The sequence below is a fragment of the Ceratotherium simum genome, chromosome 2, assembly GCF_057802395.1.
Source record: "Ceratotherium simum simum isolate JZ-2026a chromosome 2, ASM5780239v1, whole genome shotgun sequence".
NCBI classification, from domain to species: Eukaryota; Metazoa; Chordata; class Mammalia; order Perissodactyla; family Rhinocerotidae; genus Ceratotherium; species Ceratotherium simum.
In genome coordinates, this window is record NC_141901.1 from 86,669,568 (window position 1) to 86,693,561 (window position 23,994).

The 23,994-nt window shown below is 37.6% G+C and overlaps 1 protein-coding gene across 1 annotated transcript in view; it reads right to left on the bottom strand.

Moving 5' to 3' along the window:
• MSH4 (mutS homolog 4) overlaps positions 1–23,994 on the bottom strand; it is a 91,951-nt gene that overhangs the window by 46,692 nt on the left and 21,265 nt on the right. Inside the window, exons 7-8 of the mRNA XM_004431512.2 lie at positions 21,624–21,796; positions 14,871–14,938 (exon numbers count right to left, since the gene is read on the bottom strand). Of these exons, the coding sequence (XP_004431569.1) occupies positions 14,871–14,938; positions 21,624–21,796 (241 nt within the window). The remainder of the gene's footprint in view (positions 1–14,870; positions 14,939–21,623; positions 21,797–23,994) is intronic.

Here is a 23,994-nt window from a genome sequence, read left to right on the forward strand (position 1 = left end):
ACTGCCTATGTTTTCTTCTAGAACTTTCACAGTTTCAGGTCTTACATTCAAGTCTTGAATCCATTTGGAGTTAATTTTTGTGTATGGTGTAAGGTAAGGATCTACTTTCATTTTTTTGCATATGGCTATCCAGTTTTCCCAACACCATTTGTTGAAGAGACTTTCTTTTCCCCATCGTATGTTCTTGGCTCCTTTGTCAAAGATTAGCTGTCCATAGATGTGTGGGTTTATTTCTGGGCTTTCAATTCTATTCCATTGATCTGTGTGTCTGTTTTTGTGCCAGTACCATGCTGTTTTGGTTACTATAGCTTTGTAGTATATTTTGAAATCAGGGAGTGTGATACCTCCAGCTTTGTTCTTTTTTCTCAGGATTCCTTTAGCTATTCGGGGTCTTTTGTTGTTCCATATAAATTTTAGGATTCTTTGTTCTATTTCTGTGAAAAATGTTGCTGGAACTTTGATAGGGATTGCACTGAATCTATAGATGGCTTTAGGAAGTATGGACATCTTAACTATGTTAATTTTTCCAATCCAAGAGCACGGAATATCTTTCCATTTCTTTGTGTCATCTTCAATTTCTTTCAGAAATGTTTTATAGTTTTCGGTGTACAGATCTTTCACCTCTTTGGTTAAGTTTATTCCTAGGTATTTTATTCTTTTTGTTGCAATTGTAAATGGGATGGTATTCTTAATTTCGCTTTCTTCTACTTCGTTGTTAGTGTACAGAAATGCAACTGATTTTTGTATGTTGATTTTGTATCCTGCAACTTTACCATATTCGTTTATTACTTCTAAAAGTTTTATGGTGGATTCTTTAGGGTTTTCTATATATAAAATCATGTCATCTGCAAATAGTGACAGTTTCACTTCTTCCTTTCCAATTTGGATCCCTTTTATTTCTTTCTCTTGCCTGATTGCTCTGGCTAGGACTTCCAATACTATGTTAAATAGGAGTGGTGACAGTGGGCATCCTTGTCTGCTTCCTGTTCTTAGAGGGATAGCTTTCAGTTTTTCACCATTGAGGATGATATTAGCTGTGGGTTTCTCATATATGGTCTTTATTATGTTGAGGTACTTTCCTTCTATACCCATTTTATTCAGAGTTTTTATCATAAATGGATGCTGTATTTTGTCAAATGCTTTCTCTGCATCTATTGAGATGATCATGTGATTTTTATTCTTCATTTTATTAATGTGGTGTATCACGTTGATTGATTTGCGAATGTTAAACCATCCCTGCATACCTGGAATAAATCTCACTTGATCATGGTGTATAATCTTTTTAACGTATTGTTGTATGCGATTTGCTAGTATTTTGTTGAGGATTTTCGCATCGATGTTCATCAGTGATATTGGCCTGTAATTTTCTTTTTTTGTGTTGTCCTTGTCTGGTTTTGGTATCAGGGTAATGTCAGCTTCGTAGAATGAGTTAGGGAGCTTCCCCTCCTCCTCAATTTTTTGGAAGACTTTGAGAAGGATAGGTATTAAGTCTTCTTTGAATGTTTGGTAGAATTCACCAGGGAAGCCGTCTGGTCCTGGACTTTTATTTTTGGGGAGGTTTTTGATTACAGTTTCGATCTCCTTACTGGTGATTGGTCTATTCAAATTCTCTACTTCTTCTTGATCCAGTTTTGGAAGGTTGTATGATTCTAAGAATTTATCCATTTCTTCCAGATTGTCGAATTGGTTGGCATATAGCTTTTCATAGTATTCTCTTATAATCTTTTGTATTTCTGAGGTGTCTGTTGTAACCTCTCCTCTTTCATTTCTGATTTTACTTATTTGTGCCTTCTCTCTTTTTTTCTTGGTGAGTCTAGCTAAAGGTTTGTCTATTTTGTTGATCTTTTCAAAGAACCAGCTCTTGGTTTTATTAATTTTTTCTATTGTTTTTTTGGTCTCTATTTCATTTATTTCTGCTCTGATTTTTATTATTTCCCTTCTTCTACTGATTTTGGGCTTTGTTTGTTCTTCTTTTTCCAGTTCCTTTAGGTGCATTGTTAGATTGTTTATTTGAGGTTTTTCTTGTTTGTTGAGATAGGCCTGTATCGCTATAAACTTCCCTCTTAGAACCACTTTTGCTGTATCCCATAAATTCTGGCATGTCGTATTTTCATTTTCATTTGTCTCCAGGTATTTTTTGATTTCTTCTTTGATTTCTTCGTTAACCCAGTCGTTTTTCAGTAGCATTTTGTTTAATCTCCATGTATTTGTGGCTTTTCTGATTTTCTTCCTATAGTTGATTTCTAGTTTCATACCGTTGTGGTCAGAAAAGATGCTTGGTATTATTTCAATCTTCTTAAATTTATGGAGACTTGTTTTGTGGCCTAATATGTGATCAATCCTGGAGAATGTTCCATGTGCATTTGAAAAGAACGTGTATTCTTCGGTTTTTGGATGGAACGCTCTGTATATATCTACTAGGTCCATCTGTTCTAGTGTGTCATTTAAGGCCAATGTTTCCTTATTGATATTCTGTTTGCATGATCTATCCGTTGGTGTAAGTGGAGTGTTAAAGTCCCCTACTATTATTGTGTTACTGTCTATTTCTGTTTTTATGTCTGTTAATAATTGCTTTATATATTTAGGTGCACCTACATTGGGTGCGTAGATATTTACAAGTGTTATATCCTCTTGTTGGATTGTTCCCTTGATTATTATGTAATGCCCTTCTTTGTCTCTTTTTACAGTTTTTGTTTTAAAGTCTATTTTGTCTGATATGAGTACTGCTACCCCAGCTTTCTTTTCATTGCCATTTGCGTGGAGTATCTTTTTCCATCCCTTCACTTTCAGTTTGTGAGTGTCTTTAGGTCTGAAGTGTGTCTCTTGTATGCAGCATATATATGGGTCTTGTTTTTTTATCCAGTCAGCCACCCTATGCCTTTTAATTGGGGCATTTAGTCCATTGACGTTTAAAATAGCTATTGATAAGTATGTACTTACTGCCATTTTTTAACTTTTTTTTTTTTCTCAGTGTTTTAGTACTCCTTCTCTGTTCCTTACTTCTTCTATACAGAATTGATGGTCACTTTAGTTTGACCTCTGTCTGAAAGCTGTACTCTTTAACACCCCTCCTCCCTCCTTTTATGTTTTTGATATCATATCTAACCTCTTTTTTGTGCATTTGTATCCATTATGTTCTAATCATGGAAATAGATAATTTTTCCTATTTGTGGTCTTCTCTTTTCCCCTTAAATCAGTCCCTTTAACAGTTCTTGTAGCACTGGTTTCTTGGTGACAAACTCCTTTAATTTTTGCTTATCTGGGAAAATTTTGATCTCTCCTTCCATTTTGAATACTAGCCGTGCTGGGTAGAGTATTCTTGGCTGTAAGTTTTTTCCTTTTAGCACTTTAAATATATCGTGCCATTCTCTTCTAGCCTGTAAGGTTTCTGCTGAGAACTCAGCTGATAGATTGATGGGGTTTCCTTTGTATGTAACTTGACATTCTCTTGCCGCTTTTAGGATTCTCTCTTTATCTTTAATTCTGGACATTTTGATTATGATGTGTCTTGGTGTGGGCCTCTTTGGGTTTATCTTGTTTGGGGCTCTCTGTGCTTCCTGTACCTGGATGTCTGTTTCCTTCCTTAGGTTAGGGAAGTTTTCATCTATTATTTCTTGAAATAGATTCTCTGCCCCCTTGTCTCGCTCTTCTCCTTCCGGCACACCTATAACACGGATGTTAGTGCACTTGATGTTGTCCCAGAGATCCCTTAGACTGTCCTCACTCTTTTTAATTCTTTTCTCTTTTACCTGTTCACCTTGCGTAATTTCTTCTAGTCTTTCGTCCAGCTCACAGATCCGTTCTTCTGTATCCTCTACTCTGCTTTTGAGTCCCTCTAATGAATTTTTCATTTCCAGTATTGTATTCGTCATTTCTGATTGGTTCTTTTTTATATCTTCCATTTCTTTGTTGACATTCTCACTGAGTTCATCTATTCTTCTCCCCAGATCAGTGAGCATCCTTAACACTCTTAGTTTGAACTCTCTGTCGGGTAGGTTGCTCATTTCTGTTTCACTTAGTTCCTTTTCTGGGGTTTTGTCCTGTTCCCTTACCTGGAATATATTCTTTTGCCTCCTCATTTTGCCTCTTTCCCTGTGCTTGTGTCTACATATTAGGTAGGTCAGCTACGTCTCCTGCTCTTGGATAGGTGACCTTATGTAAGTGATGCCTTAGGAGGCTTCCAGTGTGCTTCCCTCAGTTCTCAATGTTCCATGGGTGGCCCCTATGTGGGCTACGTGTGTCCTTCCATTGTGGCCTGTTAGCTCTCCCTATAGGCGCCCAGGGAGGCTGAGTTATGCTCCTGGCCAGCTGTTGTTATGCTCAGCTGTTTGTAGTTGTTGTGGGCCCTTCAGTCTCTTTATCAGGTGTGGGGAGCCCCAGCACAGTTGGCTGTAAGTTCTAATACCACATTTGTGTTGCAGTATTTCTTTTAACTGAGTAGGCCCCCAGCGTGGCAGGTTGTTAGGCTCAGGGCCTTACAATTGCTGTAAGCCTCTAGCCTATTAGGTCTCTTGTCAGCTCTCTGAGGATTGCAGCTGGGTGGGGCTGGCCTCAGGCACAGGAGCACCCAATTGTTTCAGGCTTTGGAAGGTGGGGTAAACCTCCTATGTGGGTCTTTGAGAAGCACAAGTCTTCTGCAGCTGACAAGCCCTGTTGCCCACAGGTCCACACACACAGTCAACACAGTCCTGCCCCCTGTGAGTGCCCCGACCTCCCCAAGCGGACCCAGTCTCACCACGGTGGGAGCCCCACACACTCCGCCACCGCCCCACACTCCCCACCCGCTCCTTGTGCACACCCTGCCCGCTCAAGTCGGTTCAGTTGCCAGGCTGCAGAGAATCCAGTCACCAATCTATGCAGGCCCACACGTTGCCTGAGGGCTGGTTGTTGGGTGGGGCCAGTCTCTAGGGTGGGCTGCCTGCCCCGGCTGAGCTGGATTAAATCGGTGATCTAGTGGGTGGAGCAGACCCTGGGCTAGCAGGCCTCAGGGAGAACTCCAATGGCATCTGTGTCAGCACACTCACACCAGGCCACAACAATGGCCGCCGCCAATGTCCCAGTCTCTGGAGAGGTCTCACCCCTCACCGAGATGCACTCAGGGCCTATTAGGTGAGTCTCTTGTCACCAAAGCACTGTGCACCTTTCTTTCTGGTGATTTTAGGATGCTTTCTGGAACGGGTGAGTTTCTGCGCGGGCCCTTTAAGAGCCAGTTTTAGTTTCTTTGTGAACCGGGTTTTCTGGGGGTGCTCCCCAATGCTTTAGTAGCAGGCAAAGTCAGATATTATGCCGCTGGTGTCGATTGTGCTGGGTCCACAAAATTCCCACAGCGGGGGCGCTCCCCGGCTCAGGACCCCGTGCCTCCAGGGAGGGTGTGTACCTGTGAGCTGCTCCCGGTGGCCGTGAAACTGGCGGCTTGTGAAGGCGGCGTTTTTCCTCTCCAGAAGGGGGTCTCTGCCTCTTCTACCCCAGTTAGGATTGTCCGTTGTTGCAGGAGTTCCTCTTATCCAGTTTTCAGTTCTGTCTCAGGGGTAATTTTTCCACGAGTAGTTGTGAATTGGCTGTGTCCACGGGAGGAGGTGAGTTCACAGTCTGCCTACGCCGCCATCTTGACTCCGCCTCCAGATCTCGATTTCTAAATACCATATCCCACTGAAAAGAACCAGGACTCCTGGGAGAAATGGTTCATTCAAAGGCTAGGGCAGGGAAAAGTACAAGAAAAGCCTGGTTCATTTTCTTGAGCCAGAAAGTGATAAAGCGCTCAAAGAATGATGTTCCCATCATTTCCAAAGGACATAGAGATCAGTTAGAAGGGGTTTGCACTGGTCAAATTTGTGACAATTTCAGAATCAAAATAAATATTGATAGTAAGGGATTAAAACCAATTGAATAAAAGATGAAACTATGAGTCCACAGAGATTAAATAAATTGAAAGTTTGATAAGGAACAGGATATTTACATGGTCTCAAACTACCTTCCCAGAGAATACTTATTAATTACATAAGGAAAATAGTAATTTTACAGTGGAGAAGCCTGGTGGACATCACCTCAATCAAGTGCACTAAGTTAACATCATCATAATGGGGCAAATCAAAATCATGAGCCATCTGATAAATTGCAATGAGAACAACACCTCTTTTCTGTGATATTCCTGACAAAGATACATAATCTGAATCTAATGATGAGAAAACATCAGACAAACTCAAATTGAGGGAAAATAACAGACCTGTAATTTTCAAGTGTCAAGGTCATGGCTGAGGACTAAACAGACACAAAAATTAAAGGCAATCCTTGATTCTTAACTGAATCTTTTTTCTATAAAGGACATTATCAGCAAATTGGCTAAACTTTAATGGGATCTGAGGATTAAATGGTATTATCATTGTTAATTTCCTTATTTTGAAGGTTTATTGTGGTTGAATAGAAGAATATCCTTGTTTGTAAGAAATACTAATGAATGTGAAAGTGATAAAGCACCATGTCAGCGACTTACTCTTAAAAGTTTCAGGAAAATAAGTTATTTGTAATGTTTTTGCAAATTTTCTGAAGGTTTGAGATTTTATTTAATTTTTATTGTCACTTTTTTCATGTTGAAACCAAAAGGTCTTACATGCTTCCAGAGAAGGGAGGGGGAAAACAAGTCAGTCATATCCAAAATGCAGGAATCTCAATGGTTTCAGCTTCTCAATAGGAACATTAGAAGCTACAAGACAATGGAGAAATGCCTCCAAAATTCTGAAGGAAAATTACTTCCTGACTAGAATTCTATTTTCAGCTAAACTATCAATCGATTATGAGAGAATAATAAAACATTTCAGACGTGCAAAGCTTCACTCATTCTCAGAAATTTACTAGACAACGTGTTCCACAAAAAGGAGAAAGCCAAAACACAGGAAGACTTGATACACAAAAAACACAAGCTTCAACATAGGAGAGACAAAGAATGATGTTGAAGAGAGAACCTGGGGTCACAGCTGCATACCAGAGAAAGAGGGGCAACCAGTGCAGGCTGGAACAGGTCAGAAGCCATGGGAAAGACATCTTCCAGAGCTTTAAATTGATTGAATATCTGTGGTGAATGAATATACTGAGAGGATATTTAGATAATTGGTGGAAATACCTACGCCTGAATTAGTGAAAGTACACAGTAAACCAAACAAATAGAAAAACGGTTATTAGTTCTGGGGGAAAAAACACAAAGTTGTGCAAGCTCAGCTCTGTGTAGCATGAAGAGTCATAATAATTTTGATCTAATTAAAATTATGTTATAACCCTTCGGGGTGATGAGAGGTAGGGAAGTGTCCATGTTTACGCAAGAAGGGAAAGGAAAGAGAGCTAATCACAATCCCTGATTTCAAATTATACTACAAAGCTATAGTAACCAAAACAGCGTGGTACTGGCACAAAAATAGACACAAAGATCAATGGGACAGAATCGACAGCCCAGAATAAACCCACACATCTATGGACAGCTAATTTCCTAAGGGAGCCAAGAACATACAATGAAGAAAGGAAAGTCTCTTCAATAAATGGTTTTGGGGAAACTGGACAGCCACATGCAAAAGAACGATAGTAGACCATTATTGTAACACCATACACAAAAATTAACTCAAAATGGATTAGAGAGCTGAATGTAAGACCTGAAACCATAAAACTCCTAGATGAAAACATAGGCAGTACCTCTTTGACATTGGTCTTAGCAGTCTCTTTTTGAACCCCATGTCTCCCTAGGCAAGGGAAACAAAAGAAAAAATAAACAAATGGGACTACATCAAACTAAACAGCTTCTGCACAGCAAAGGAAACTATCAACATGAAAAGATAATCTAACAATTGGGAAAAGATATTTGCAAATCATATATCTGATAAGGGGTTAATATCCAAAATATATAAAGAACTTATACAACTCAACAACAAAAAAACAAACAACCCAATTAAAAACTGGGTAAAGGATCTGAACAGACATTTTTCCAAAGAAGATACAGAGATGGCCAACAGGCACATGAAAAGATGTTCAACATCACTAATTATTAGGGAAATGCAAATCAAAACTTTAATGAAATATTACCTCATGCCTGTCAGAATGGCTATAATTAACAAGAGAAGAAATAACAAGTGCTGCAGAGGATGTGGAGAAAAGGAAACCCTCATACACTGATGGTGGGAATGCCAACTGGTACAGACACTATGGAAAACAGTATGGAGATTCCTGAAAAAATTAAGAATAGAACTACCATATGATACAGCTATTCTACTTCTTACTATTTATCCAAAGAACATGAAAACACTAACTCAAAAAGATATTTGCACCCCTGTGTTCATTGCAGCATTATTCACAATAGCCAAGACTTGGAAACAACCTAAGTGTCCATCTACAGATGAATGGATAAAGATGTGGTATATATATACACAGTGGAATACAGCTATAAAAAAAAGATGAAACCTTGCCATTTGCAACAACATGAATAGACCTGGAAGGTATTATGCTAAGCAAAATAAGTCATATGGAGAAAGCCAAATACCGTCTGATTTCACTCATAAGTGGAAGATAAAAACAACAAACAAACACATAGATAGACAGATTAGACTGGTGGTTACCAGAGGGGAAGGGGGGAGACGAAGGGCAGAAGGAGTAACAGGGCACATGCGTACAGTGACGGATGATAATTACTCTTTGGGTGGTGAATATGAGGTAGTCTATGCAGAAATTGAAATATAATGATGTACAACTGAAACTTATATAATGTTATAAACCAGTGTTACCTCAATAAAAAAAAAAAGAGAGAGCTACATATGTGGAATATAAACTAACACACGGACAGAGAGAACAGTTTGGTGGCTACCAGGGGGAAGGGAGTTGGGGGGTGGGCACAAGGGGTGAAGGGGCGCATTTATATGGTGACTGACAAATAATAATGTACAACTGGAATCTCACAATGTTATAAACTATCATGACATCAATTAAAAAAAAAACCCTAAAAAAAAAAAAAGAGCGCTAAATATTCATCCTTCAGGTAGGGAATTAACATGTATTGTCAAAGGATATCATTAAGAAAGTGAAAAGACAACCCAAATAATGGTAGAAAATATTCGCAAATCATATATTCAATAAGGAACTTATGTCCAGAATATATAAAGAACTCTTACAACTCAACAATAAAAAGACAAATAACCCAATTAAAAATGGGCAAAAGACATGAATAAACATTTCTCCAAGGAAGATATACAAATGGTCAACAAGCATATGAAGAGATGCTCAGCATCATTAATCATCAAGGAAATGCAAATAAAAACCAGGAGATACCACTTCACACCCACAAGGATGGCTAAAATCAAAAAGTCAGATAATAACAAGTGTTGACAAGGATATGGAGAAATTGGAACCCTCATAGACTGCTGGTGGGAATGTAAAATGGTACAGTCACTTTGGAAAACAGTCTGGCAGTTCCTCAAACAATTAAACATACAGTTATCATGGGACCCAGCAATTCCACTCCTAGGTATATAACCAAGATAAATGAAAACTTACGTCTACACAAAAACTTGTACATGAAAATTCACAGCAGAACTATTGATAAAAATTAAAAGTGGAAACAAATGTTCATCAACTGATGAATAAACAAAATGTGCTATATCTATACAATGGAAGGTTATTTGTCAATAAGAAAAATCAAATATTGATACATGCTACAACATGAATTAACCTGAAAATATTATGCTAAGTGAAAAAGGCCAGTCACAAAAGACTATATATTGTATGATTCCATTTATATGAAACGTCCAGAATAGACAAACCTATAGGGATAGAATTAGATTAACGCCAAGAACTGGGGGGAAGAGGGTTGGGAGAAATGGGAAATGATTGCTAATGGGTACAAGGTTGCTTTTTGGGGTGATGAACATGTTCTAAAATTGACTGTAGTAACTGCTGTACAACTCTGGAAATATACTAAAACTGATGGAATTGTACACTTAAATGGGTGAAGCGTATGCCTTTGTGAATTCTATCTTGATAAAGCTGTTATATTTAAAAAACAATGAATTGTGGAATATTTATAGAAGTAAAATGTATGACAACAATAGTACAATGGGAAGGGGAGAATGGCAGCATCCTACTGTAATGTTCTTTTCTCTTTATTTCAGCTTTATTGAGGAATAACTGACATATAAAATTATAAGATATTTAAAGTGTACATCGTGGTGATTTGATATACATATACACTGCAAAAGGATTCCCCCCATCTAGTTAATTAACACATTTGTCACCTCAAAAATTTATCTTTTGTTTGTCTGTTTGGTGAGAACTTTTAAGTTCTATTTTCTTAGCAAATATGAATTATACAATAGTGTTATCAACTATAGTCACCATGTTATACATTACATCCTCAGACCTTATTCATCTTGTTCAAGTTTGTGCCCTTTTACCAACCTTTCCCTATTTCCCCCAACCCTTAGCAACCACTTTTCTACTCTCTGTTTCTATGAATTTGCTTTTTTTCTTTTTTTTCAGATTTTATATATAAGTGACATCATACAGTATTTGTCTTTTTCTGTCTGGCTTATTTCACTGAGCATAATGCTCTCAGGGCCCACCAGTGTTGCTGTAAATGGCAGGACTTCCTTCTTTCTCATGACTGCATAATACTCCATTGTATGTATGTATGTGTATATATAGATATATATGTCACATTTTCTTGATCCATTCACCCATTAATGGACACTTGTATTTTCTGTATATTGGCTATTGTGAATAATGCTGTAATGAACATGGAAGTGCAGATATCTCTTCTGATATCCTGTTTTCATTTCCTTTGGATATATACCCAGAAGTGGTGTTGCTGGATCACATGGTAGTTCTATTTTTTATTTTTTGAGAAATCTCAATACTGTTTTCCATAGGGTTGTTATTAGTGCTGTTGAGGCGATTCTGACTCCTAATGACCCTGTGTACAGCAGAGCAGAACCCTGCCAGGTCTTTCTGCATCATCCTCTCATCTTCTGGCGCTATGTCAGACAATGTTCTGTGGCAATTCATAGAGTTTTCATGACCAGTTTTTTTCAGAAGTGGGTGGCCAGGTCCTTCCTCCGAGTCTGTCTTAGTCTGGAAGCTCTACTGAAACCTGTCCACCATGGGTGACCCTGCTAGTATTTGAAATAGTGGTGGCATAGCTTTCAGCATCATAGCATCATGCAGCCACCACAGTATGACAACTGACAGATGGGTGGTGTGGTTCCCTGACTAGGAACTGAACCCAGGCCATGGCGGTGAGAGTGTCGAACCTTAACCACTAGACCACAGGGTTGGCTTTTCCATAGTGACTGCATCAATTTGTATTCCTACCAAGAGTGCACAAGGGTTCCTTTTCTCCACAACCTTGCCAACACTTTTTATCTCTTGCCTTTTTGATAACAGTCATTCTAACAGGTGTGAGGTGATATCTCACTGTGGTTTTGATTTGCATTTCCCTGATAATTAGTGATGTTGAGCACCTTTTCATGTGCCTGTTGGCCATTTGTATATCTTCTTTGGGAAAATGTCTATTCAATTCCTCTGACTATTTTTTAATCAGATTGTTTTCTTGCTATTGAGTTGTATGAGTTCTTTATATATTTTGGATATTAACTCCTTATAATATATATGATTTGCAAATATTTTCTCCAATTCCATAATTGCCTTTTCATTTTTCTGATTGTTTCTTTTGCTGTGCAGAAACTTTTTAGTTTGATGTAGTCCCACTTGTTTATTTTTGCTTTTGTTGCCACTACTGTAAGGTTCTTATATCATATGTAAAGTGGTGTAATATTATTTGAAGGCGGACTGAATTCAGCTAAAGATGTATTCCATAAACTGTAAAGCAACCATTAAAATAACAAAACAATGAGTTCTAGCTAATAAATCAACGAAGGAGATAAAATGTGATCATAAAAAATACACAATCCAAAAGAAGGCCAAAAAAAAAAAGGCGGGGAGAGGGGGCAAATAGATGAGATAAATAGAAAAAAAGTACCATGATGGCAGATTTAAATAGAAACACATCAATAAGCCTAAAAGGAATAAACACCCCAATTAAAAGTAAGATATTCCGGGGCCGGCCCGGTGCCATAGTGGTTAACTTTGCCTGCTCTGCTTTGGCAGCCTGGGGTTCACAGGTTTGAATCCCAGGTGCCGACGAATGCACCGCTCATCAAGCCATGCTGTGGTGGCATCCCACACACAAAATGGAGGAAGATGGGCACAGATGTTAGTGTAGAGCCAATCCTCCTCAGCAAAAAGAGGAAGACTGGCAATAGATGATAGCTCAGGGCCAATCTTCCTCACCAAAAAAAAAAAAAAATGTTGAAAAAATAGAAGTAAGAGGGGCCAGCCTGGTGGCGCAAGTAGTTAAGTGCACGCACTCCGCTTCGGCGGCCCAGGGTTTGCAGGTTTGGATCCCGGGCAGGCAACAATGCACTGCTTGGTAAGCCATGCTATGGCAGCATCCCATATAAAGTAGAGGAAGATGGGCGCAGATGTTAGTTCAGGGCCACTCTTCCTCAAGAAAAAAGGGGAGGATTGGCATCGGATGTTAGCTTAGGGCTAGTCCTCCTCACAAAAAAAAAAAAAGAAGTAAGATATTCTCTGATTGTATACAAAAAAGCAAGACTCAAATATATGTTGTCTGCAAGAAATTCAGTTTAACTATAAAGACACAAATAAGTTAAAAGCATAAGGATGGTAAAAGCTATATCATGCTAACAGATCAAAAGAAACCTAGGATGGCTATATTAATATTAAACACAAAAGATTTCAGAGCAAATAATATTACTAGGGAAAAAAGAAGATCATTTTATAATGATAAAGGGATCAATTCATCAAGAAGACCTAGCAATCTTAAATGTTTATGTACCTAACAACAGAGCTCCAAAATACATTAGATGAAAACTGATAGAACTGCAAAAAATAAACAGAAAAATCCACAATTATAGTTGAAGATATCAACACATCTCTTTCAATAATTGATAGAACAAATAGAAAAAAAACCCAATAATGATATAAAAGACTTAAAGAACACTATCAATCAACTTGAATTAACTGATTTATGGAATACTCCATGCAACAACAGTAAAATACACATTGTTTTCAAGTACACGTGGACCATTTACCAAGATAGATCATATTCTTGGCCATAAAAACAGGTGTCAATAAAATTAATAGGATCCATATCAACTAACATATGTTCTCTGACTCTTATGGAATTAAATTAGTAATCAACAACAGAAAGATATCTGGAAAGTTTCCAAATATTGGAAACTAAATAACACATTTGTACATAGCCCATACATCAAAGAAGAAATCAAAAAGGAAATTAGAAAGTATTTTTAACGTTTTTGAGAGAAAAGAAAAACACAGTATCAAAAATTGTGAAATATAGCTAACACATTACTAAATGCTTATACTAGAAAAGAAAAAGGTCTCAAATCAATGACCTCAGCTTCAACCTTCACAACCTCAAAAAAGAAGAGCAAACTAAGCATAGAGTAAGAGGAAAAAAGGAAATAAAACAATAAAAGCAAAAATCAATGAAATGGACAACAGGAAAGAAAAAGAAATCAATGAAATTAAAAGTTGGTTTCCTGAGAAGACCAATAAAACTAATAACCTCTAGCCAGACTGATTAAGAAAAAAAAAGAATATTCAAGTTACCAATATCAAGAATGAGAGAAGTACATTATTGCAAACTTTACAAATATAAAAAGTATAAAAAGGAGGATATTATGAACAATATCACACCAAAAAATTTGACAAGTTTGGTGAAATAACAAATTCTTTGAAAGACGCAATCTACCAAAGCTCATTCAAGAAGAAACAGGTAACTTGAATAGCACCATATCTATTTAAGAAGTTGAATTTATAGTCAAAAATCTTCCTACAAAGAAAATTTTAATGCCCTCATTTGTGAATTCTAGCAAACATTTAAGGAAGAAATAATACCAGTTATGCACAAACTCTACCAGAAAACTGAAGACGAGGGAATACTTCCAAACTCATTTTACGAAACTGACTAACTTTTTTTCTACATGTGAGTTGTTCTAGGTTATCTCCCATTTGTATATATTTAATTATAAGGTGTTTCAATTATTTAAGGAAATTTCCAGTTCTGCGCCTGCCCAACAGCCAAAACTTTTCCAGTGATGTTTTTATTATAAATGAACATTAAGAGTGTTATCTCTACAATATAGAAAGACTTCTCAAACACAGATTAGTCTTCAGTGGATTTGCAAGGTAATCAAATTTTAAATCAAACTTTACTGATGTGTAAGTCTTCTTTCCTTTTTAAGCATATGAGCAAAAATATCCATGTATTTCATCAAAGTAAACATTTTTCAATTCGGCTTACACAAAAGAATGAAAACCATCTATTACCTTCTTTATAGGATATGCCTATAAACAGTATTTAAATTTGAAAAATATCCAAAGATGTTGTTTTATTCTCAAAGGTTAAACGTATTTGAAAACTAATCAAATTTCACATGATCACTTTTAAGAAGTACATATACTCTTTGGATCTAACACAATTTTTATATAGTTACTTATTAAGCAAATGTTATTACAGTTTAAGTTTTTTGAAAATTATACATAAACTCTTTAAGTAAATATTTAATTAATGAAAATATGCCAATTCCACAACTAAGAAACTTTTAATTTTACTATTACATATAGGATAATACATTGGGGGAAAAGCATCCTTTAAAAAGGCATAAAAATACTCCAGATACTAATAATGAAGTACTTTTCCCAAACATTTTGATATTTTCCAATTGTTACATCACATGAAGACAAGTTATATCACATAATGTATAATAATATAACATACAGCATGTACATAAACATACCGTGTCTTGCTTTGGAATTTGGATTAAAACAGAAAGAAGCTGCTCTGTATCAAGAAATCTTGATATAACTGAAACGAACAAAAAATATAAGCATTTAAACTTTGTTATAGTTTAAAATATAAACTTTGTAAAATATTATCCTTGAATAATAAAAATAGAACATTTCTACCTGCAAGTATTACTTGTTCTGTCTTTATCTATCTTACATGTACCTGGAATAAAACAAATTTTAATGGTCTTTTCTTAATTTCGATTACTCACAATCCATCTTCAAAATTTGACACTGTTGATCACCCCTTCCTTCTTAAAACTCTACTTCTCTGGCTTTTAGATGTTGCTTATCATAATTTTCTTCCCACCTTTTTGATCTCTAACTTTTCTTCCTGATACTTAAAAGATCTGATAAGATTAGTTTAAAAGCACAGTTCAACCACTAACCATGTAACCTTTTGGAAGTTACCTAACTTCTCTGAACTTTAGCTGTTCTCATTGTAGGGGAGGAAGAGAATTCCTCTACCCTCTAAGTCCTTCTGGCTGCTACGAATTAAATTGACATGAGACAGAATAACAGGAGAAAATCAAACAAAGCTTTATAACATGTATATATGGGAGAAACCCAGAAAACCTGAGCAACTCAGCCAGAATGGCCAAAGCTGCCACCTTAAATATCATCTTCAGCTAAAGACAAAGGAGGATGTTGGGGGTGGGGGGAGTCAGTTACAGGAGAGTATCAGAAAAGCACAGAAAACAAGAATAAAGTTATTATGCAGATTTAAGACCTTGCCTTCTGCATTGATAAGAGTTTCTAGAGAAAAGGTCATCCCCCTTTTCCTGGTACAGAGAGGGAGATATCTTTACAAATGGAGACTTCCCTTACAAATGTAAAATATCTCTTACAAAGGGTAACTTCTACTTGGTTTTCAGAGCTTTTCCCATGTCTGCAGATTCAAATTTTAAATCAAACTTTACTGATGTGTAAGTCTTCTTTCCTTTTTAAGCATATGAGCAAAAATATGCATGTATTTCATCAAAGTAAACATTTTTCAATTCGGCTTACACAAAAGAATGAAAACCATCTATTACCTTCTTTATAGGATATGCCTATAAACAGTATTTAAATTTGAAAAATATCCAAAGATGTTGTTTTATTCTCAAAGGTTAAACGTATTTGAAAACTACGTTTTCAGCCCCTCATGCCATCCTCATGCCAAAGAGACACATTTGGGGTGGCCAATTCTGATCCCTCACATCATCTTTTAAATGTGGATAATAACATCTCCATCCTAGGGTTGTTGTGAAGATTAAGTGAGATAATACATGTAAAGTATCTTGCACATACCAGAGCTCAAAACTGCTATTTTATTCTTCTCAACTCATTTTCCAGTTTAAAGTATTCTTATAGAATACTTTAAGCAAATGTATAGATAACTGTAATCTATCTAAATATCCCCAGATTTCTTTTTCACCTTAACCATTTAACACAGATCTTTCAAGAATGCACTCATTTCCCCATACTTAAAACACAGTAATTTTTTCTTAGTGACTCATGGTTATTATCATCATTGTAATGTGTGACCTCAAAAGTTTTATGTAGACTTATTTATACTTTCACCAAGTGTCCCCAACCTGTTATCTGTTAAAAAAAAACAAAAAAACAAAAATTTTGTCACTTGGTTCCTATTCAAACTGACAGGTATTTTTTGATAGTTTTCAGTTTGCCTACCTCCAGAACTGTGCCCTTTTCTATTTTGCCACTTCTATGGTAATTAATTATGTTAAAACTATGTTTAAAAAATTAGAGTAAATAGACTGAATATACTACTACTATACTGTTCAATATGACAGAATACTATTACGACATTTTACATGTGGTTCCACTAGTCAGACTCTCTTAAGCCCTCACTTAGATCGGCCTTTCTCTTTTTCAGTCTCTTTCTTCTTCCTTTTACCAAAATCTATCATAACAACCAGAATGTTTCTAAAATAAGTATTTGATCATATTACTCTCTTGGTTTAGAATCTTTAGCTCCCTATTGCTGACAGGATAAAATCCAAATTTCTCAGCATTATATAAAGCCCCTTCAAGCTAGACCCAATTCACATTTCCTGCCATTCCCTAAGGCTTCAAGTCATAAATAACTACTGCCATGCCTTAAATACAGCAAGGTCTTTTATATCAACGTAAGTATAACTAACTGCAGAAGATAATGTTAACTCTGCCTTCCCCAACTTCCCAAACAAGTGTACCCTAGAAAGTAATGACTGTTTAAGATCACAGCCAATGACACCCATACCAGATCTTTATCCCAGCCACCATATCCAAAAAACACTTTTGTTACCCAGATAAGCATCTTTATTACATGTTAAGATAAGTTATAAACTGTCAAGATATAGAAAACAAAAATGTTTAACATTTGTAGATGTTTTGCCTAGTGGTTAAGTTCAGTGCACTCCACTTCAGTGGCCCAGGTTCAGCTCCTGGGCATGGACCTACACCACTCATCTTGGTGGCCATGCTTTGGCAGTGGCTCACATACAAAAAGAGGAAAATTGGCAAATCTTTCTCAGCGCAAAAAAAAAAAAAAACCACACAAAAAACAAAAAAACCTTTTCAGTTATAAGGAATTATAAAACTTAAAATATATAAAAACTAAAGTTTCAAAGAAAATCCATGTTTTTCATTAAAATCTCATCAAATAAAACATTATAATCTTAGGAACAAAAGAATACAATTTTCAACAGTAATCAGTAAATTCAACAATAAATCAATAGTTTAACAAATATGAACACTTGTTATATCCTAGCCTTGTATGAGAATCATCCTGCAAAACATGAACTTACAGTACATTAAGATAAGTGCCATAAGACGATACTACAGGAAACATGTAGAAAAGATGGCTAACACAGACTTCTGAAGTCAAAGAGGCTTCTAGCATAAGTGCTATCTAAACTGGAATGGTAAAGCACAAACTGCAGTTAGCTAAAAAGTAGCTTGGAAGGAGGGTAAGAAGGTAAGGTGAAGGAAAGATTCTAGGCAAATACTACAGAGTGCAAAGACCAGAAGGTGAGAGAGGACATGTTCAAGCAACTAAAAGAAGTTCAATTATACTAGAAGGCAGAGTGGAAAGTTAAGAGTAGCAAGAAATGCTGTGGGAGACGACAAAGAAAGAGCCATATAGAAGAGTCTAGATTTTATCCTAAAAGTAATGAGAAGAGATTAAATGATTTTATGCAAGTAGGTATGTGGTAGCCACCCAAAGATGTCCACATCCCAATCCCTGGAACCTGCGAATATGTTACTGGTAAAAGGGACTTTGAAGGTGGCATTAAGTTAAGCACCTTGAAATGGAGAGATTATTCTGGATTACTTGTTGGTTCCAAAGTAATCAGAAGGGTTCTTATAAGAGAAAGTCAGGAGGATCAGAGAGAGAAGCTATAAGGACGAAAGCAGAGGTCAGAAAGTAGAGAAGATACTATACTGCCGGCTTTGAAGATGGAGGAAGGGCCATGAGCCAAGGAACGTAGATGGCTTCTAGAAATGAAAAGGCAAGGAAACATTCACCTCTAGAGCCTCCAGAAGGAACGTGGACCTGCTAACACATTGATTTTAGTCCAGTAAAACTGATTTCTGACTTCCAGAACTGTAAGCTAATAAATTCATGTTGTTTTAAGCCACTAAGTTTGTGGTAATTTGTTATACCAACATGGGAAACTAATAGAGAGCGATACACTCAGATTTATATTTTCAAAAGATCACTCAGCCTGCAATGTAGAGAAGAGACTGTAAAGAGCAGAACTGGAGGAGGGAGACCAAACAGGAGGCTATTGCAATAAATCAGATTATAGATAAATGGTAGCCTGGGCTGAAGCAGCAGCATTGGGAATAGAAGCTTATACATTATACAAGACAGAGAAAAAATTTTTGCAGAATTTGATGATTGAGTTCAGGGAAGAGAAGAGTCAAGAATGACTTTCAGAGGGCCAGCCCTGGTGGCCTAGTGGTTAAGTTTGGCACGCTCCACTTCGGCAGCCTGGGGTTCAGTTCCTGGGCATGGACGTACACCACTCATCTGTCAGTGGCCATGCTGTGGTGGCGGCTCACATACAAAAGAAAGAGGAAGATTGGCAGCAGATGTTAGCTCAGGGAGAATCTTCCTCAGCAAAAAAAAGAAAAGAATGACTTCCAGGTATCTGGTTTGGTAAAGAGTTTGGATGTAAAGCTACTCACTGATTTAGAAGGAACGATGGCATGGTTTGAACACATTAAATTTGAGGTGATTGAGGAGCATCTAATAAATGCTCAGCAGGCAATAAAATATATGGGGCTGAAGGTCTGTAGAGAGATCTGCACATGAGACGTAAATTTGGAAGTCATGAATTTTTGAATGATAACTATAAAACCAGGAAGGTGGGTAAGTCACATAATAAGAATATACAGGGTAAAAAGACAACCTAGAACATACCTTTGAAGAGCCATAGCATTTAGGGAATGAGCAAAGGAAAAGAAGCCTATAAAGAAGACTCAGAAGTCTTTCCCTCTTCCACTTGAAAGAAAGGACTCGGGGGTTTTTACTCTGTTATCTGATCAATGACAGAGCTTTCTAAGGACCTTCCAAGACAGTATGCAGTCCTGTGGTCTCTTTGGAAATCCGTGTAGATAACATTTCAAGGGAGACAGCCTGTAGGTTTTGACTGAATATTCACATAAACTTTTCAAAGAAATGAGTGATAGAGCCGGGGAAAACAAAAAAAGGAAACCCCAAAGAAGTAGGAAGAAAATCAGGAGATCGTGTAATAACAGAAGCAAAGAAAGGCAGTAATTCAATAAGGAGAGATATTTAGCAGTACCATAACAAGTCGGAGTTCAAATAGGAGAACTAATATGTGGTCCATTAAATTTAACAACTGTGAGCCTGTAGGTGACGGTTTTAGGCTGGGTTCTCCAGAAGCAGATCCTGAGATGAGGATTCACGTGCAAGCGATTTATTAAGAAAGTACTTTCAAGAGAAACCACTAAAGGAGAGGAGAAGGACAAGGAAGGGAAAAAAGCCAAGGAAAAGTACAATTTCAGGCAAAGTCCTGTAGAAGGTAACTTCAACTGATACTGTAGAAGAATTCGGGACTTTTAATTTATACTCAGGGTTTTGGCTAAATCAGTGTGAGACAGCTGGGCTTTCATACTCCCATACTATTCAGTCACTTAAGGGCTGCAAGGCACTTCTGGCACTTTGTGCTTGAGAGCCAAGTGCTCTAATAGCCTGAGCGCAGGCCTCCAAAGAGAGTCCAAGTGTGGGCCACTAGAAGCAAAACCACACAGAGTAGGGAAGGGGGCATGCAGAAAGGTAAAAGAGACCCAAGAGGATCTGGACAGAGAACCAACAATATTTGCTACAGTGACCTTGACCAGAGCAGTGTCAGAGTAGTAGTGGGCAGGGAAACAAGACTACAGCAGATTGAGATGTAGTGAAGAGAGGATAGTGAGTGCAGAAAATTTATTTTTAAACAAGTTTGGCTATGAATAGGAGAAGAGAGATCAGGTGGTAACTGGAGAAGATGAAGTCCAGGGAGATTTTTTACAAAGATGATAAAGACTTGAGGAAGAGAGAAAGAAATTGAAGATACAGGAGACAATCAAGTGCAAGGATGGGATCCAGAACACAGGTGGAGGAATAAGCTATAGACAGGAGCAAGAATACCACTTCCAGTTTAAACAAAGGGAAGGAAAAAGGGATGAGTACAACAACATAATTAGTAGCAGAAAGTTTAAAAAGATGACGATGTTTGGAGCTTGACTAACATTACACAATTAAATGACTTTTCATATTCCTGGCACTTATTATTACATGAAACGCCAGGTATAGGTAGGCCAATAAGATGTTGCTGTGAACAACAAAAAAAAGGGTTACCAGTTAAAAATGGCCTCTTTATACCATTCCCAAAGTCTCACTAAATACATAAGAATATATAGAAAAAAATGAACATACTCAAAAATATTGGAAATGCAAAGTCACAGTCAATACAATGCCAGATTTTTGAAGGAATTATACTAATTAAAAGGTATTTGGAATTTGACTGAGTAAAACCTGTTTAGGCTGTAAATGCCTTCTAGATTTTCAGGTACCACTTCAGTTTAAACTATCAGAACACCTGGTGGGGTGGTTGGGGGTTTGGGGGTATGGAAGACAGACCACGCTGCTAGAAACCAGGAATTGGATGAGAAGCAGTGCATATAAACTGTCCTTCCACCTATAGATTTAAGAAGAAAATTATACTGCCATGCTAGTGAACAAATAGCCAGGGGCCAAGAGCAATTCTCTTACCTCAAGCTATGGGTTGAATTGTGTCCCCCAAAAAGATATTTTGAAGTCTTTTTTTTCAATAATTTGATTTATTTATTTTTTCCCCCAAAGCCCCAGTACATAGTTGTATGTCATAGCTGCACATCCTTCTAGTTGCTGTATGTGGGACGCGGCCTCAGCATGACCGGAGAAGCAGTGCGTCAGTCCGCGCCCGGGATGCCAGCAGCGGAGCGCACGCACTTAACCGCTAAGCCACGGGGCCGGCCCTATTTTGAAGTCTTAAACCCTGGAATCTGAATGTGATCTTATTTGGAAATTGGATCTTTGCAGATGTAATCAAGTGAAGATAAACTCATTAGAATGAGCCTTAATCCAATATAACTGGTATCTTCATAAGAAGACAATGTCTTTTTTTAATAAATTCTATTTATAAAATTAGATGGTATTCACTTACCTGACTGAAGTCCAAAAAAGAGTTCTTCATCATGAAGTAGTTCTTGAACACAATCTAGTCTCATGTTAATGGTTTCAATATCAACTAAAGGTTCTAATATATTGGAACGAAGTCTTCTACTTCCTCCAGGAGTCTTAGTATAATTTAGAACACCAAAGAGTGTGTGATTATTCCTTTGAAAACACAAGTTAGAAAGATTTCATTAAGTATACAAAGGAACATTTCAAGAAAACTGCAGTTTGACTTTCTAAATAATCCTATAATATACAGTAGTGATTCTCAAACTTTAATCTGTACACAAATCACATGGGGATTCTGATTCAGCAGGTCTGGGATGAGGCCTGAGAATCTATGCTTCAAATAAGCTCCCAAGTATGCTGTCAGTCAATGAACCACACTTTGATTAACAAGGATCGACAGTATCTTTTGGCATTTAGTTAATGACTTTTTTCATAGATCAGCTACAATATTCAGACTAATATAAAATGTTCTAGTCCATGGCATTCCATCAATAATAGCAAGATATCAATAATATATCCTTGAGAGGGAAAAGAACTTTTACTTTGATAAAATGAGTATTTAAGGGGCTGGCTCCGTGGCATAGCGGTTAAGCGCTCGCACTCCACTGCTGGCGGCCCGAGTTCGGATCCCAGGTGTGCACCAATGCACCGCTTGTCAGGCCATGCCGTGGTGGCGTCCCACATAAAGTAGAGGAAGATGGGCACAGATATTAGCTCAGGGCCAGTCCTCCTCAGCAAAAAGAGGAAGATCGGCATGGATGTTAGCTCAGGGCTGATCTTCCTCACAAAAAAAAATAAATAAATGTAAAAAAAAATGAGTATTTAACATAATCACTCTGTTCTAATTTAAGAAGTTAGAGAATTATAAGCAAAAGAGAAAGAAAGAAAATAATTTCAGGTTAAAAAACAAACAAACAAAACAGGAACGTATAGAGAATGAGTAGGAGGGTTGCTTTAGTTAGGCTGGTTGAGAAAGACCTGTATATGTATTTGGCAGTTGAGTTAAGAAGGCATCCATGCAAAGACAATGATGGGATGGGGATGATGATGATAGTGATGGTGAGAATAGCTAACATATATTGAACACTAAGTATGTGTCAGGCGTTATTTAATTCTAACAACCACAGTATGAGGTAGATGCTATTACTAACCACATTTTACCAGGGAAGGAACTGAAGAATAAAGAAATTAAGTAACTTGTCCAAGGTTTCCAAATAAGTGAACAACAAGAAAAGAGTTACCAGTTAAAAATGGCAGAGCAGAACAGTAATTTAAGCCCAGGAAGTCTATCTGGCTCCATAACCAGAAAGATCAAGGTTGGTGGTGTTTTGCAAGCGAGGGTAAGAATGGAGGGACACGGGCCAGCCCCGTGGCTTAGTGGTTAAGTGCCCGCGCTCCGCTGCTGGCGGCCCAGGTTCGGATCCCGGGCGCGCACCGACGCACCGCTTCTCCGGCCATGCTGAGGCCGCGTCCCACATACAGCAACTAGAAGGATGTGCAGCTATGACATACAACTATCTACTGGGGCTTTGGGGAAAAAATAAATAAATAAAATCTTAAAAAAAAAAAAGAATGGAGGGACAGGAATGGAGAAGTTGGTAGAGGCCAGCACAGAGAAGTCCTTTTAGGCCATGGTAAAGAGTCTGGATTTGGGGCTGGCCCAGTGGCCTAGCGGTTAAGTTCTCGCACTCCACTTCAGCAGCTCGGGGCTCGCGGGTTCAGATCCCCGGCCCGGACCTACACACCGTTCATCAAGCCATGCTGTGGTGGCATCCCACATACAAAATAGAGGAAGATTAGCACAGATGTTAGCTCAGGGCCACTCTTCCTCAGCAAAAAGAGGAAGATTGGCAACAGATGTTAGCTCAGGGCCAAATCTTTCTCACCAAAAAAAAACACAAAAGAGCCTGGATTCTATTCCAAATGTAATAGGAGCCACTGGAAGATTTTAAGCAGGAGTGTTACAAAATCTGATTACTAGTTTAAAAGGATCACACTCTGGCCACTAGGTTGAGAAAAGACTAATTGTAGGAGGGTAAGAAGAAAGCAGAGAGACAAGTAACGGCTATTATAGTAGTCCAGGCTAAATGATGGACGTATAGGTTAGGGTTGTAGCCTTGGAAATGGTAAGAAGTAATCCAGAATTGGCATGTACTCTAAAGGCTGAGTCATGAGGGTTTACTGATGGGTTGAATCTGGGTTGAGAGAGGAAAGAAGACCAGAATGACTCAATTTAAGTCATCAGACTACCAAAGTTTTGGTATATCAATTTAAACAAATTTCTAGGGAATTACTCAAATCAATTCCTGGCTGGGGAGTTTCATTACAGGCACAATGTTTTTACTTTCCGA